At 41.5% G+C, this 18,169-nt stretch overlaps 4 protein-coding genes and 1 pseudogene across 4 annotated transcripts; 1 reads left to right on the top strand and 4 right to left on the bottom strand.

The window, feature by feature from the left end:
* Positions 1-3,671: 3,671 nt before the first annotated feature.
* Positions 3,672-5,252, bottom strand: LOC146724019 (uncharacterized). Its single transcript, XM_085480651.1, has one exon. The coding sequence runs from the start codon at positions 5,072-5,074 to the stop codon at positions 3,998-4,000; it is 1,077 nt and encodes a 358-aa protein (XP_085336777.1). The 5' UTR covers positions 5,075-5,252; the 3' UTR covers positions 3,672-3,997.
* Positions 5,253-6,618: 1,366 nt separating this feature from the next.
* LOC146724018 (uncharacterized) lies at positions 6,619-8,161 on the top strand. The gene has a single exon (XM_085480650.1). It carries the CDS (start codon positions 6,797-6,799, stop codon positions 7,871-7,873), a length of 1,077 nt encoding a protein of 358 aa, XP_085336776.1. The 5' UTR covers positions 6,619-6,796; the 3' UTR covers positions 7,874-8,161.
* A 2,037-nt stretch (positions 8,162-10,198) lies between these two features.
* LOC146724017 (uncharacterized) lies at positions 10,199-11,014 on the bottom strand. Its single transcript, XM_085480649.1, has one exon. It carries the CDS (start codon positions 10,979-10,981, stop codon positions 10,199-10,201), a length of 783 nt encoding a protein of 260 aa, XP_085336775.1. The 5' UTR covers positions 10,982-11,014.
* A 982-nt stretch (positions 11,015-11,996) lies between these two features.
* On the bottom strand, positions 11,997-12,784 carry LOC146724016 (uncharacterized; annotated as a pseudogene).
* A 32-nt stretch (positions 12,785-12,816) lies between these two features.
* LOC146724015 (uncharacterized) lies at positions 12,817-13,908 on the bottom strand. The gene has a single exon (XM_085480648.1). It carries the CDS (start codon positions 13,906-13,908, stop codon positions 12,817-12,819), a length of 1,092 nt encoding a protein of 363 aa, XP_085336774.1.
* Between the last annotated feature and the right edge of the window lie 4,261 nt (positions 13,909-18,169).

Below are 18,169 nucleotides of genomic sequence, written 5' to 3'. Positions count from 1 at the left end.
CATTGACTGCGTGGACAGATTACAAGACACACGTTTACCGCCGCGCGACTCATTTTACAGTTCCTTAACCGGCGACACAGTATCCGAGAGTGATTACGCGCACGCCGAGACCGTCTGGAGCCGATTCTCCCTTCGAACGCTAGGCGAATATAGCGATTTATATTTAAAAATTGATGTCTTGTTATTGGCCGATATATTTGAGAATTTTCGCGATAGTTGTATAAAAAATTACGGACTCGATCCCGCGTATTATTATACTCTCCCCGGATATACATGGGACGCCATGTTAAAACATACGAATATAAAATTTGAATTATTAACAGACATTGACATGGTAATGTTTGTCGAACGGGGTATACGCGGCGGCCTTAGTCAATGTTCAGGCCGATACGCACAGGCAAATAACAAGTACATGCAATCGTACGACCCATCGAAACCCTCATCTTATCTCATGTATTTCGATGTAAATAATTTGTACGGATGGGCAATGTGTCAACCATTGCCGTATACCGATTTTCGGTGGGTCGACGATATATCGAATTTTGACGTATCATCTATCGCGTTCGATTCGCCTATAGGCTATGTTCTCGAAGTAGATTTAGAGTATCCGCGGCATCTTCATGACGCGCACATTGACCTACCGTTTTGCCCGACGCGCGATAAGCCGCCCGGCAAGCGGGAGTATAAACTCCTCGCAACGCTTTACGATAAGAAGCGCTACGTAATACACTATCGTAATCTACAGCAGTGCACGCGCCACGGGCTACGCATAACAAAAATATATCGCATACTACAATTCACACAGTCAGCGTGGCTTCAAAAATACATCGAACTCAACACGTAGTTTAGAACACATGCGAAAAACGATTTTGAAAAAAATTTATATAAATTGATGAATAATGCGGTATTTGGCAAGACGATGGAAAATGTGCGCAATCATGTTGATGTAAAATTATTAACAAAATGGGACGGACGGTACGGTGCGGAGGCAATGATCGCGAAACCAAATTTTCATAGTACTAGCGTATTTTCGGAAAAATTAGTTGCAATTGAATTACGCAAACTTGAAGTTAAAATCTACAAACCAATCTACGTCGGCATGTGCATACTCGACATATCAAAAGTATGTCTTTATGAATTTCATCACAAATACATGTCACCGCTCTATCGTGACAATTGTAGAGTAATGTACACCGACACGGACAGTTTAATATATCAAATTAAATGTCAGGATGTCTATGAAAATTTGAAACGCAATATCGCTCGATCCGATACCAGCGATTACGCCGCAAATAATGCGTACGGTATACCGCTCGCGAATAAAAAGGTGCCGGGTCTAATGAAAGATGAGAATAACGGTGCGATAATGACCGAATTCGTCGAGCTTAAAGCAAAAATGTATGCTTTGCGGGTGGACGGTAAAAAGGACACTAAAAAGGCAAAAAGTGTCAAAAGTAACGTCGTAGCACGTAGTATAACATTCGACGATTATACGCGTTGCCTTAATGAAGAAATTGAAATGACGCGTCAACAGTCATGTATAAGATCAAAATTGCATAAAGTGTATATCATCAGCAAGACAAAAATTGCTTTAAGTCTCTACGACGACAAGCGGTATGTCGTACCTCATTCAACCGACACCTTGCCGTGGGGACATTATCGAATACCGTTGTAAATTGTAAGGACGTATTAATGAGAATTATATATATTTTGTTATATATTTCATATATTTCATATGTTATACAATATATATTGTTATACAATGATTGAATAAAATACATTAAATAACATTGTTTTTATGTATCCAAGAGTTGTGCGAACTGTCGAATCCCAGCCATTTCACATAAACCTCGTCACCCCTCCTGCGCAGTATTTTCTCCACGAGGTACACATCCGGATAATTTGCACGATGCAGCTCATGCTCGTAAAACGCTCCAGCGATAGATGTCTTGCGATAATCCTCGAGTAGATATGTTACGGGATTAGTATGCTGCACTTTAACAATCTTAAACACCTCGGTTGTCCAATTTGGCGTGTATCCCTTCTCGAAAAGTTGTTTGTACTTGCTGACACGTACCTGATCACCTACTTTGAACTTTGCCGGGCCCGCGATTTTTACACGATTGTACACGGTAGCCAAGAGTCTTTCGGCGATCGCGGGGGTAACGTCGGCGGGTCGCATACCAATCGTTCGATGCTTGCGTCCGTTGTAATCTGATACGAGATGTGGCAGCATGTCGAACCACTTGTAAGTACCATTCAGCGTAAACATCTTCCACATATCGTTCTTTAGTGTGCGATTGAATCGCTCGACGACCGACGCCTTCAATATCGAATATGTAGAATAGTGATTAATGTCATGTCTTCGCATAAGTCGTTGCACATCGGCGTTGTAAAATTCCTTTCCGTTATCGGTTTGCATGTTTTTCGGGCATCTCTTGCTGTCTCGAATTATCTCAGCGATTGCGTCAGCTGTCTCGCTTCCTCCTTTACTCTTGAGTGGTACAGCCCACGCATACTTGCTCAACACATCGATGACAGTGAGTATGTAGTGGTAACCTCTGTTGAAACGGGAGTATGGACGCATCTCGACAATGTCGGCTTGCCACAAATCATCGTATCCTCGCACTATGACATGTCTTCGAGGGAAATTTTTTCTCGCTGACGCGTGCAACTCGTTTACCAACTGCCGTCTCTCCAAACTATGTTGCTCGTTGTTATTTTCACTATTCATTCTCGTTCTTTTGCGTTCTTTCGGGTTCGTTGTTTCGGGTTAAATTCCCGTTCTTTTGCGTTCTTTTGGGTTAGATTCTCGTTGTTTCGGGTTCGTGCCTCGTTGTTTCGGGTTCGCGCCTCGTTCTTTTGCGTTCTTTCGGGTTTTTTTTGGGTTAGATTCTCGTTCTTTCGGGTTCGTGCCTCGTTGTTTTGGGTTCTTTCGGGTTCTTTCGGGTTTGTGCCTTGTTCTTTTGGGTTAGATTCTCGTTCTTTCGGGTTCGTGCCTCGTTGTTTTGGGTTCTTTCGGGTTCTTTCGGGTTTGTGCCTTGTTCTTTTGGGTTAGATTCTCGTTCTTTCGGGTTCGTGCCTCGTTGTTTCGGGTTCGTGCCTCGTTGTTTCGGTGTTTTTTCACGTTCGTATCACGTTGTTTCGGGTTCTTTCACGTTCGTTTACTCACGTCCTTGGCCCATTCGAAAATCGTTCCTGACTCGATCACAGCCTCGTCCCAAGTCGTTTCTGATACGTTCGTAGCCCGCCTTGGCCCGTTCGCAGCCGTCCCTGACCTGTTCGCAACCCTTACTGAGTTGTTGATAGCCTTTTATGTAACCTTTAAGGACTTGTTCGTAGCCTCGTTCGCAACCCTGTTTGACATGATCGTAACCTCGATCGTAGCGGTCGCGTTCACCACCGTTTCCAGGTCGTTCACTGCTGCTTCCGGGTCGTTCACTGCTGCTTCCAGGTCGGTCACTGATGCCACTCATTGTTGTTTGGTAGCACGCTAATAATCCTTCGTAGCTGTTCAACAATTGTTTGCAACCACTCGAGAATCCTTTCTAGACGTTTCACAACTGTTTGATAGACGTTTCTGAGCCAACCGCTCATTAGATGTCTGAGGTAGTGTTTGGCGCACGCAAAAGTTCTTTTATCGCAGTTTCCAACGCTTGTACATCCTTCTCTAACGCAGCCAGCTTCTCATCTGACTCTTTCTGTTGGATCATCAATGTTTTAAAGCACTCTTCCAGGTACAATTTGTTGACGACATCGGTATCCGCCTCAGGTTGCGCTACACGGCGAATCTTGCGCGATCTCGCGTCATAATCTGCAGCGACGCGATGCAGAGCGTTTTTGCGCACGCATTTTCTAATCAATCTATACCATTGATCGTTTGTGCCAGGGGTTGCATCATTTCTCCTCTCGAATAATCCAAATTTATTGATAGACATTTTTTCAATGCTTTGTAAAGTGTCACACGATGAACTGAATAGATTGTCGGGAACCTTGTTTAATTTATAATAATGCCCGCTTCCCGCAGTTCCTCGATAATCGACAAGATCTCGTTGTCATGCGCGTTGTTGCCAGCTTGGTGCGAAGCATCGAGCAATCGTAGGCGATCCACTAGCTCGTTGGGGTCGTCCCAGTGCACGTAATCAATCTTATTGTTGGTTAGCGTCATAGCGCGAGGCATTCCCATGCCAGATTTTGGGTCGTCCGATTCCACCCGCGTCAACGGTGCGATTATATATTTGTACTTGTCCCCCTTGCTACTCTTCACACGGCCTTGCACATCAAAATTGCGTTTATGCGCATTTGTCGCCAATAATATGCGCTTGTATTTTTGCAAATCATCCTCCTGGTAATCAGGTCTTTTCTTGAAGATCAACTCGTACAATCCGGGCGTTCCAATATACCGCGTGTCGCCTATGATTATATTGTCATCTTTGTCAATCGCGATTCGCTTGCTGCCGAGCCGCATTTCATTTTCGCCGAAGTAGACTCCGTATACATTATCAATTTCTTTCTTCTCATCAGCACCGAGGAGAGCGTCCATATACTTTTGTCCTAATGGCCCCCAATCCTTTCGCATCATTTGTCGACCTTCCAACGATCTTAACCAGTGTCGAAAGGATATTTCGGGCGGGTTACGCGTGGTTTCGAAAACATTTTCGTCTACGAGTGTTTTGGGTATCACAGGTTGTGCGTTTTTCGGTGTAGATGTTGTCGGCAATGAAACGTCCAATGGCTTCAAAATATCATATTTTCTTTTTTTCAATGTCTCCTCCTCCTCTTCTTTATATCGCTTGATGGTTTTATGTTTACTCTTTTTCGGTGTTTCCCCCTCATACCGTGTTTCGATCTTCACATTGTCGTCGTCGTCGGTGTTAGGCTCGTTTTTCACCGAAATCGTCGCGTTGTCGACAATCTTTTGTAGCGGCTCGATAATAGGTTTAAAGTGAGTCTTGACGGCGATATCATCATCGATCTTTCCGGTCTTCAGAGCGCGATGTTTCTTGCGGATCGATTCGGCCGTCTTCGCAATCTCCTTGGCAACCTTTTCACGCTCGCGAATATTATCAGCCATCCTAAACTCTAGAGAGTGCTGTCGACGACTAATGGCTCTGCGGTATCGCGAACTCGTTAAATCCTTTTCTGTATCGCCCGTTCGTAAGCGAGCTGTCCTTGTCTATCACTAAAAATCCATACTTTTGTTGCCAACATGTATGACATAACTCCCCGAAATCCTCATACGACATGTCGGTATTCACGTGATCGTTGTACACGTGCTTCAAATTGGTGGCGTCCTGTTTAAACAGGATTAGCAGGTTCGCGTTGTCGCGTATAAGATGTTTCGGTATTCTCGCGTATGTCTGACAGAGATAGAAGCAGTCGATGTTCGAGTGGCGCCCCATTGAGAAGTACTCTCTTATCGTATCTTGCTTGTCGCATGCCACGTCATCAAAGACAAAAATTGAATTTGGATAAGCCGCGCTCGGTAAAATGACGTCACTGTTATTTGAGAATGTAAAGTAGCCGATTTCGTCAATCGGCGTCAATAAATCTTCCAAATAGCGATATTTCGGCTGTTGCAGCGATTTAGAGTACACGTACACGTTCTCGAAACGCACACCGTGCGGACTTTCCAGCAGGCTTATCAACACGTTGGTTTTACCGCAGTTTGAGGGGCCGCAAACGATCGCGCGTATAGTTGTCGGTAGCATCGTACCGTGTTTGCGCACACCTTCGTTCACGCTGCAGCGTACTCTGTCGTCGTAATTCATTACTCGTATCGTCAGAGGTTGTCGCACGAATTTCATTTTCTCACTCCCGATTTGACCTCCAACGTCCGCCTATTTATAGCTGCGCGGACTCGCGCTTTGCTCAGTATTGTCTAGAGATTGCAACGGATGTCAACGAAAATAGGCACAGGAAGAGAAAATCGTGCGATAAACGCACTTCCGGTCGAGCTTCATTTTCCCGGCTATCAATTTTGCGGCCCGGGAACTCGTTTGGAAAAGCGATTGGCCTTCATCGCTGTCCAGACAACTGTGGCCGCGGCTCTCTCACCGAGACTCGAGTCTTTCGCGACGATGCGAGTTTTCGCTTTCTCGGCGAGTACCTTATCCGCCGCGTGTCTCTCGGCGAGTTCGCTGCTCCGAGAGTACGCTATATCGTGTTCACGGCACGCCGCGTCCAATGGGTTGACACCTTGATCACCTCTAGCCAATCGCTTTTCCAAACGAGTTCCCGGGCCGCAAAATTGATAGCCGGGAATGTGTGTACGTGTACTCTAAATCGCTGCAACAGCCGAAATATCGCTATTTGGAAGATTTATTGACGCCGATTGACGAAATCGGCTACTTTACATTCTCAAATAACAGTGACGTCATTTTACCGAGCGCGGCTTATCCAAATTCAATTTTTGTCTTTGATGACGTGGCATGCGACAAGCAAGATACGATAAGAGAGTACTTCTCAATGGGGCGCCACTCGAACATCGACTGCTTCTATCTCTGTCAGACATACGCGAGAATACCGAAACATCTTATACGCGACAACGCGAACCTGCTAATCCTGTTTAAACAGGACGCCACCAATTTGAAGCACGTGTACAACGATCACGTGAATACCGACATGTCGTATGAGGATTTCGGGGAGTTATGTCATACATGTTGGCAACAAAAGTATGGATTTTTAGTGATAGACAAGGACAGCTCGCTTACGAACGGGCGATACAGAAAAGGATTTAACGAGTTCGCGATACCGCAGAGCCATTAGTCGTCGACAGCACTCTCTAGAGTTTAGGATGGCTGATAATATTCGCGAGCGTGAAAAGGTTGCCAAGGAGATTGCGAAGACGGCCGAATCGATCCGCAAGAAACATCGCGCTCTGAAGACCGGAAAGATCGATGATGATATCGCCGTCAAGACTCACTTTAAACCTATTATCGAGCCGCTACAAAAGATTGTCGACAACGCGACGATTTCGGTGAAAAACGAGCCTAACACCGACGACGACGACAATGTGAAGATCGAAACACGGTATGAGGGGGAAACACCGAAAAAGAGTAAACATAAAACCATCAAGCGATATAAAGAAGAGGAGGAGGAGACATTGAAAAAAAGAAAATATGATATTTTGAAGCCATTGGACGCTTCATTGCCGACAACATCTACACCGAAAAACGCACAACCTGTGATACCCAAAACACTCGTAGACGAAAATGTTTTCGAAACCACGCGTAACCCGCCCGAAATATCCTTTCGACACTGGTTAAGATCGTTGGAAGGTCGACAAATGATGCGAAAGGATTGGGGGCCATTAGGACAAAAGTATATGGACGCTCTCCTCGGTGCTGATGAGAAGAAAGAAATTGATAATGTATACGGAGTCTACTTCGGCGAAAATGAAATGCGGCTCGGCAGCAAGCGAATCGCGATTGACAAAGATGACAATATAATCATAGGCGACACGCGGTATATTGGAACGCCCGGATTGTACGAGTTGATCTTCAAGAAAAGACCTGATTACCAGGAGGATGATTTGCAAAAATACAAGCGCATATTATTGGCGACAAATGCGCATAAACGCAATTTTGATGTGCAAGGCCGTGTGAAGAGTAGCAAGGGGGACAAGTACAAATATATAATCGCACCGTTGACGCGGGTGGAATCGGACGACCCAAAATCTGGCATGGGAATGCCTCGCGCTATGACGCTAACCAACAATAAGATTGATTACGTGCACTGGGACGACCCCAACGAGCTAGTGGATCGCCTACGATTGCTCGATGCTTCGCACCAAGCTGGCAACAACGCGCATGACAACGAGATCTTGTCGATTATCGAGGAACTGCGGGAAGCGGGCATTATTATAAATTAAACAAGGTTCCCGACAATCTATTCAGTTCATCGTGTGACACTTTACAAAGCATTGAAAAAATGTCTATCAATAAATTTGGATTATTCGAGAGGAGAAATGATGCAACCCCTGGCACAAACGATCAATGGTATAGATTGATTAGAAAATGCGTGCGCAAAAACGCTCTGCATCGCGTCGCTGCAGATTATGACGCGAGATCGCGCAAGATTCGCCGTGTAGCGCAACCTGAGGCGGATACCGATGTCGTCAACAAATTGTACCTGGAAGAGTGCTTTAAAACATTGATGATCCAACAGAAAGAGTTAGATGAGAAGCTGGCTGCGTTAGAGAAGGATGTACGAGCGTTGGAGACTGCGATAAAAGAACTTTTGCGTGCACCAAACACTACCTCAGACATCTAACGAGCGGTTGGCTCAGAAACGTCTATCAAACAGTTGTGAAACGTCTAGAAAGGATTCTCGAGTGGTTGCAAACAATTGTTGAACAGCTACGAAGGATTATTAGCGTGCTACCAAACAACAATGAGTGGCATCAGTGACCGACCCGGAAGCAGCAGTGACCGACCCGGAAGCAGCAGCTGTGAACGACCTGGAAACGGTGGTGAACGCGACCGCTACGATCGAGGTTACGATCATGTCAAACAGGGTTGCGAACGAGGCTACGAACAAGTCCTTAAAGGTTACATACAAGGCTATCACCAACTCAGTAAGGGTTGCGAACAGGTCAGGGACGGCTGCGAACGGGCCAAGGCGGGCTACGAACGTATCAGAAACGACTTGGGACGAGGCTGTGATCGAGTCAGGAACGATTTTCGAATGGGCCAAGGACGTGAGTAAACGAACGTGAAAGAACCCGAAACAACGTGATACGAACGTGAAAAAACACCGAAACAACGAGGCACGAACCCGAAACAACGAGGCACGAACCCGAAAGAACGAGAATCTAACCCAAAAGAACAAGGCACAAACCCGAAAGAACCCGAAAGAACCCAAAACAACGAGGCACGAACCCGAAAGAACGAGAATCTAACCCAAAAGAACAAGGCACAAACCCGAAAGAACCCGAAAGAACCCAAAACAACGAGGCACGAACCCGAAAGAACGAGAATCTAACCCAAAAAAAACCCGAAAGAACGCAAAAGAACGAGGCGCGAACCCGAAACAACGAGGCACGAACCCGAAACAACGAGAATCTAACCCAAAAGAACGCAAAAGAACGGGAATTTAACCCGAAACAACGAACCCGAAAGAACGCAAAAGAACGAGAATGAATAGTGAAAATAACAACGAGCAACATAGTTTGGAGAGACGGCAGTTGGTAAACGAGTTGCACGCGTCAGCGAGAAAAAATTTCCCTCGAAGACATGTCATAGTGCGAGGATACGATGATTTGTGGCAAGCCGACATTGTCGAGATGCGTCCATACTCCCGTTTCAACAGAGGTTACCACTACATACTCACTGTCATCGATGTGTTGAGCAAGTATGCGTGGGCTGTACCACTCAAGAGTAAAGGAGGAAGCGAGACAGCTGACGCAATCGCTGAGATAATTCGAGACAGCAAGAGATGCCCGAAAAACATGCAAACCGATAACGGAAAGGAATTTTACAACGCCGATGTGCAACGACTTATGCGAAGACATGACATTAATCACTATTCTACATATTCGATATTGAAGGCGTCGGTCGTCGAGCGATTCAATCGCACACTAAAGAACGATATGTGGAAGATGTTTACGCTGAATGGTACTTACAAGTGGTTCGACATGCTGCCACATCTCGTATCAGATTACAACGGACGCAAGCATCGAACGATTGGTATGCGACCCGCCGACGTTACCCCCGCGATCGCCGAAAGACTCTTGGCTACCGTGTACAATCGTGTAAAAATCGCGGGCCCGGCAAAGTTCAAAGTAGGTGATCAGGTACGTGTCAGCAAGTACAAACAACTTTTCGAGAAGGGATACACGCCAAATTGGACAACCGAGGTGTTTAAGATTGTTAAAGTGCAGCATACTAATCCCGTAACATATCTACTCGAGGATTATCGCAAGACATCTATCGCTGGAGCGTTTTACGAGCATGAGCTGCATCGTGCAAATTATCCGGATGTGTACCTCGTGGAGAAAATACTGCGCAGGAGGGGTGACGAGGTTTATGTGAAATGGCTGGGATTCGACAGTTCGCACAACTCTTGGATACATAAAAACAATGTTATTTAATGTATTTTATTCAATCATTGTATAACAATATATATTGTATAACATATGAAATATATGAAATATATAACAAAATATATATAATTCTCATTAATACGTCCTTACAATTTACAATGGTATTCGATAATGTCCCCACGGCAAGGTGTCGGTCGAATCAGGTACGACATACCGCTTGTCGTCGTAGGGACTTAGAGCAATTTTTGTCTCGCTGATGGTATACACTTTATGCAATTTCGATCTTATACATGACTGTTGACGCGTCATTTCAATCTCGTCATTAAGGCAACGCGTATAATCGTCGAATGTTATACTACGCGCTACGACGTTACTTTTGACACCTTTTGCCTTTTTAGTGTCCTTTTTACCATCCACTCGCAAAGCATACATTTTTGCTCTAAGCCCGACGAATTCGGTCATTATCGCGCCGTTATTCTCATCTTTCATCAGACCCGGCACCTTTTTATTCGCGAGTGGTATACCGTACGCATTATTCGCGGCGTAGTCGCTGGTATCGAATCGAGCGATATCGCGTTTCAAATTTTCATAGACATCCTGACATTTAATTTGATATATTAAACTGTCCGTGTCGGTGTACATTACTCTACAATTGTCACGATAGAGCGGTGACATGTATTCGTGATGAAATTCATAAAGACATACTTTTGATATGTCGAGTATGCACATGCCGACGTAGATTGGTTTGTAGATTTTAACTTCAAGTTTGCGTAATTCAATTGCAACTAATTTTTCCGAAAATACGCTAGTACTATGAAAATTTGGTTTCGCGATCATTGCCTCCGCACCGTACCGTCCGTCCCATTTTGTTAATAATTTTACATCAACATGATTGCGCACATTTTCCATCGTCTTGCCAAATACCGCATTATTCATCAATTTATATAAATTTTTTTCAAAATCGTTTTTCGCATGTGTTCTAAACTACGTGTTGAGTTCGATGTATTTTTGAAGCCACGCTGACTGTGTGAATTGTAGTATGCGATATATTTTTGTTATGCGTAGCCCGTGGCGCGTGCACTGCTGTAGATTACGATAGTGTATTACGTAGCGCTTCTTATCGTAAAGCGTTGCGAGGAGTTTATACTCCCGCTTGCCGGGCGGCTTATCGCGCGTCGGGCAAAACGGTAGGTCAATGTGCGCGTCATGAAGATGCCGCGGATACTCTAAATCTACTTCGAGAACATAGCCTATAGGCGAATCGAACGCGATAGATGATACGTCAAAATTCGATATATCGTCGACCCACCGAAAATCGGTATACGGCAATGGTTGACACATTGCCCATCCGTACAAATTATTTACATCGAAATACATGAGATAAGATGAGGGTTTCGATGGGTCGTACGATTGCATGTACTTGTTATTTGCCTGTGCGTATCGGCCTGAACATTGACTAAGGCCGCCGCGTATACCCCGTTCGACAAACATTACCATGTCAATGTCTGTTAATAATTCAAATTTTATATTCGTATGTTTTAACATGGCGTCCCATGTATATCCGGGGAGAGTATAATAATACGCGGGATCGAGTCCGTAATTTTTTATACAACTATCGCGAAAATTCTCAAATATATCGGCCAATAACAAGACATCAATTTTTAAATATAAATCGCTATATTCGCCTAGCGTTCGAAGGGAGAATCGGCTCCAGACGGTCTCGGCGTGCGCGTAATCACTCTCGGATACTGTGTCGCCGGTTAAGGAACTGTAAAATGAGTCGCGCGGCGGTAAACGTGTGTCTTGTAATCTGTCCACGCAGTCAATGTATTCGTACGGAAAGACGCCCTTCCGTGTCAATAAATTGAATTTTTCACTAGTTAAATTTTGATATTCCGAATGTAAAATTTTTAGTTTTTCTTTATCCAAAAATGACGCTAATTTGTCGAGACTAACGCTGAGAAACTTGTACGAATCGATAAACCGTAATTTAATATAATTTTTCGAATTATTATCTTGTGTCAATCTAACAGTCTTCGAGAATGAAATGTACTTTTCCTTTGTTATCGGCAGTAATTCCATTTCCCCTTCGAACGCTGTGGCTATGTCCTCGATAATAAAATGTGCGTCGTAGCCGGACAGATTGTGAAAGACTATAGGGATACAAAATGATTCTTTGTAATTTAAGTTACAATTTGAGTGCGCGGGACCTCTGTACCGCCCGGTGAGGTGGCAATGATCGCGGACGCGTGTATCGTCTTCGTCAAACGGTTTTTCACAAATGTGACAATGCGTCGCGGTGCGAAATTTTAACCACTCGTCAGGCGTTAAATTTAACATGGGGACATTGGTCGTTAAAATATTTTTTACGCGGATTGCTAAATTTTTAAGCTGTTCGGCGAACCACGCGACGCAATCGACACTACGGCGGGAATTGTACGCGGACAACGAACTGTCGTACGAACACTGTACGTAATACGCGATGCTGAACACTTGATGGTGTTGATGATTTTTGGCATCTTCGGTCTTTGCCAAAACACACTCGAGATCGGCGTACACTACAAACGGCAGCCGCTCCTTCCTCGTGTAATTGTCGAAGCTGAGCCACTTGTCATTCTCGCTCGGCAACCGAATAGCGCAGTCGTTCAGTTTCCCGCAATCTTCCGTATGCGCTTGCAATTTATCCGCCGCTCCGAAATAATGTAAACATCTGTAAAAAATAAAAAATTTAATTAGAAATATTTTAAATATAATTTAAGTTAACTATATACTTACCGATCGCAAATAAATTTTTGACCAGTGTGTTTGCTCAGTTGCGAGCTCACGAGACGAGACAGATTTTTTATGCACGCGAAATGCCCGTGTTCGTCCTCCACGTACAGCAGATTGACGTGCCTGTCCTTCTTTTTTTCCGAAAGACGCAACGGGACGATGTTCTCGTTCTCGATGATGTACACATTCACAGAGATGTCGTTTGCAAGTTCAAACTTTTTAATTTGATTCACAGTCACTGGAAACTCAATGTTTTGGAGATTCAGCACTGTTGTGTAATGTGGATAAGAGGATTCTCGACCCGTGTTTATTTCAGCAGGGTAAAGAGCGGCCACCACCGACCATGCGAAACACGCATTGTCCGCTGATTGCACATTAACCACCGCTCTCTTTGCCATAATTTTTTGCGGTAATTTGACATGACATCCCGCGCGCATTGGATTGTACTTATTTACATTCACTGTCAAATCTATTATCCGCGACAATGCCCAGCCGCTATCGCGTTCCTGGAACTCTTCTAGCGATGCTAGCGTGGGCTCGATTACGCGGCGCTCGTACCACTCGCGTACATCGGACGTGCGAAAGAGTTCAAAGTTTCTCGTATTAATACTTTTATTGGCACGCTTGTCACCGGACACAAATTCACCGTTGAAAACAGTGTTCACTTTTACACTGATGTGTCTTTGCAGCACATTCTCCACGTTCTCGACTATAATGTCTTTGGCATTTTCCAAAAATTGACGCGGTTCGATATAGTCTGCGTTAATTACCGCACCGGTCAGTATACGGCTATCGAACGCCGTATCGATTTCGCGCCAAACTAGTCTTTGCGCGTTATTGCCGCCGCCGCCACCACTAAACATGGATTCACCGACATATTGTCTCTGCAAGCGCACCTTCGCACCCTCGAGTCGCGCTATTCTCGCCACCAGAGATTGTCTATGTCCAATCGAGAGACGTGGACGCTTGGCACGGCTGCGTTCTTCCAGCTCTTCGATAAATTCTTCACACTCTTGCAGCCATCCGAAATATTCGCCCAAGGTGCCGACTTGGCGGGAACGCTCCAACAGGTCGCGCTCAACGTTCTCCATTTTTGTAAAAATTCACTTTTTCACACTTATTACAAAAAAACTTCTTTGCACACTAAACTTTTTTTCTTGCACCTCGAATGAAGCATGCGCTCGCCAGTGGTACTATGGCCCGGCAGCGGCATCGGTCCTCATTATATATCCCCGATCAACCCTTTGTTCGTCAACGTACGAACGAGAAAAATTTAGATGACGTAAATTTTCGGCGCTTGTTTTGTTTATAAATTCCTGCAGCCGCTGGTTATCGGCGCTGGTATTTCTTCCTAAGATAAACAATAAAGAACCGCCGCTTATTGGGGAGGTACCGCGAGGGTGATATACAATCCCATGCAAAAACATGTCGCAAGCGGTGAGATTGCAGGCAGCGAGGTCGCAAGCGGCGAGGTTGCAGGCAGCGAGGTCGCAAGCGGCGACACGTTCGCCCTGAAACTTTACCCGCTGATATTTCTTAGAAATAAATGTATAGATCATGTATCAACCCCCTTGATTGTCGGCGTATGCCAAGCGGTGGCCCTTCTTAAAATTTGATTATCTTAGATTTTCAGAGAACTGATTGTTGGCGCTCGGATCCAAGCGGCCCTTCTTAGAATTTAATTATATTTCTTAGAAATATACAGATAACGTATGGGGGAAGAAACGCAACCCCCTTGATTGTCGGCGCTCGAAATGCGGCAGCCATTCGCAGAATTTTTATCTTATCTTCGGAGAAAATTTATGAAAACTTTGATACCGCTCAAAGACGCCGCTTATCTTATCTTATCTTGTTTATGAACATATCAGGTAACATGATCCCCTTATCTTATCTTGTTTATAAATATATCAGGTAACATGATCCCCTTATCTTATCTTGTTTATAAATATATCAGGTAACATGATCCCCTTATCAGGTTATCTGATATGTTTATAAACAAAAGATAAGCTTATCTACTGATAAGACCCCCTCCCCCCGCGTGACGTCACCCCCCTCGCCCCCGATCCCCCCCCCCGCCCCCGATCCCCCCCCCCGCCCCGCACCCCCCTCATTGCCCCTGAGTTAGAACTCTCCTAGTATCTCTACTAGTATATTCTATTAATATGGTTATAGTATATTCTACTAATTTGCTCTTTATTATTCAGAATATTAATATTGCATTTTTTTTTGTTGCAGAAAATAACAATTATGAACATAACTTGACATCTGACAAAAAAGATGCTCTGTGTGCGCCTTATACAACAAAAAACATATCACATAATATTGAAACTGAAAGAGAAAAGAAAAAAACAATAATGCCATTACAAGAATTACCCGTTCATGAAGAAAGCAATAGTTCATGCATGACACGTCTAAAGAGAAAGCTGTTAAACACTAATAAGGGTATGCAAATTTCTGTTATGATAATTGTCAAGTTCTTTTAATTAATTATATTAAATAATAATTAAGTTTCGTATTTGATTTGTGATATTTTAATGTACGTTTATTAAAGCTTACAATAAATTATAAAACTAATTATACAATATTCATTTTGAAAAATATATTTGCATATAATTTTCTAATTTATATTTCACTTTTCTTTTAAATCATTATTACTGTTTCTTGAATATTTTTTACTAACTATTGCTTTGTATTTATTGACAGAAAATTCCTACGAAGACGACTTACACAAAAAAAATATTAATTTTACTAAGTTAAAAGAATTATCTGTGGTTTTACACAAAATTGATGAACCAATAAAAAACATCACAGAATTTAATTTGTACAAGGTAAGTTTAATACAGTAGTTTATATGTATATGCTTACTTTATAATTAAATAATAGTTAAGAGTATACGCCTGGAAGATAGAAAAAATAAAAAATTGTTAATGGATTTTATTATAATATTAAAAATTTATTACTATACGTTAAGTTATTTATTTATCTAAGAGTGTGTTTAGATGGAAATTACTGTAACTTTGTTAATATTAATAATTTTTTAAAAGTTCGTTATATATATATAACACGTATGTGCAGAACATATCTGTAAAATTAATTATAATATCCTTCTTTTTTTTTTTATAAATGATACGTTGCTTTAAAAAATATTTTAACATATTTGCAAGATAATTTTACTAAAGATAATACACAGGAAGATAAATAAACAAATATTAAATTTTTCCCACAAACACAGATGAGAGCAATGCATCTGTAAATGTTCCATATCATGCTGTGGACTGGACGCTGCAGGATAGTTAAGATGCAGCTAAAAAAAATCTTCCTCGGACTCTTGTATTCTGTGTTATAATGACGAACGAACACACGTTTTCATACTACGTGGTCATCTTGCTTGTTGTTTCCAATGTATTAAACGTTTAGAAGCTAATCGGTGTCTGATATGTAATGTAAATTTTCAAAGTTATGTTCGAGTTATAATATTATAAGATTGATTCCAAGCAATACTTAGTAAAAAGACTTTTCTATAAATTATATCTTTAAACACGCAATATTACTACATAAGCTGTCGCCAAAAATAGTTTTGATTACATTTTCTTAAAATATTACTGTGATAGTATTGCATCTCTGTGATAAAATTGCGAATGTCTTGTCCGACTATGAGTTTAAGTTGTTTAAATACATAAGATAGCAATATTACACAAATTTACTGTTATTGTTATAAAATAATTGCCTTGCTAAAATGTGACGCGTATTATGAAACGCAATATTACTACATAAGTTTAAATAATTTTGTGTTACAGTCAAAATGACACTTGTACAACATACTGTATTACTAGTATATTTTATTTTCTACATTAATCAGGATTTTAAAAAATTTAAGTTTGATTACAGAAGTACAAGTTTTCTTGTAGTAAATTTTTTTCCATCAATATATTTAATATGTTTTTACATCCATATTTTATTTTCAAGCAATATATGTAATGCCAAAGAGGTATTTGACTACCTCTTCTTATAATACGTTGTAATAATATTGCATTTATGGTGAAATTGCGAATTGTGTTTCTCAAATTTGAGTTTAAGTTGTTAAGATAGCAATATTACAAAAATTTACTGTTTTTGTTAAAATAATTGCCTTGTTAAAATATGACGCACCATTATATTGTAAGATCGTCCTTGTGACAGGGGTATTCTTGATAGGTTGGTGTCAGGAAAAAGCGTGGAAATGGTTCTCAAAGGATTAGGCGTAGTGATCACTCGGTAATAGGAACAATCAGAAATTTATTGCCAGGGCCGAGTACTTCGTGCGAGTCGTGGAAAAAGACTGCGTATTAACAATTGCTCTCGCGCGTCTTCCGGTGTCGCCGGCCTCGCTGGCCAATCACCGAAGCGCTAGGTCACATGTCGCTAGGTAATCAGATCAACACGGTAAATCGCCAATGAACAGGGAAGTAGCCGCGGCGCGCGCAGCATAACGCGGTATATACAAAGCGGCTTAAACAAAATCGCAAACCCTTACAATATAATCATTAGCATTTGAAGGACGTTCGATTACGGAAGTACAAGTTCTCATAGTGAATTATCAATCAGTATACATAATTTGTTTTTACGTACAGATTTTATTTTCTAGAAATGTATTTAACACTAAAAATGGATTTTGACAACTTTTTCTTATAACATTATCTTTACCCACACGGAACAAACATCCAATGGACGTCCATATAACCTCCATACCTCCATGCGACCTCTACCTCCACGGTGGCAACAGGGTTTTTAAAAGATATCCAATATCCCAAAGAATCTTTTAAAAATTTAAGGGTACTTTTTAAAACCTTTATGGATATATGATAGATTTATACACCCCCAAAAAAAATAAAAAATTTAAATTTTTTTTTAAAAATTTTATTTGAAAGAAAAAAAGAAAAAGGGAAATTTTAAATATTTATTAAATTTTTAATTTAATAGAACAATTAAAACAGTTTTTTAAAAATAACTTTAAAATACAATAGTAATAGAAGTTTTAAAAATGGAGAATCAAAATTTTTGATTAAAAATGAATATTTTTAAAATTTATTTTAAAAAAAAAAATTTTTTTAATTTTTTAATTAAAAAAAAAAGTTTGAATTGAAAGACTTTTAAACTTGCAAAAAAACATTTGCTAGTTTTTAATAAAATTACTTTTACAAGTCGAAAAAAAAATATGATTAAAAAATTCAACAAATTTTGAAATTTTTTCGATAAATAAATATTCCCAATAATTAATAAAATTAAGTAGAAAATTTTTTTAATGAATAATTTTTATTGATAAGTTTAAAAAAAAATTTAAAAATAAACAATATGTTAATATAAAATTTCTAA

This window comes from Nylanderia fulva, unplaced genomic scaffold (assembly GCF_048542155.1).
Source record: "Nylanderia fulva isolate GAGA-0341 unplaced genomic scaffold, ASM4854215v1 Scaffold154, whole genome shotgun sequence".
Lineage (NCBI taxonomy): Eukaryota > Metazoa > Arthropoda > Insecta > Hymenoptera > Formicidae > Nylanderia > Nylanderia fulva.
Note: the sequence above shows the minus strand (reverse complement) of the source record. Positions and strands in the feature narration are given on the sequence as shown.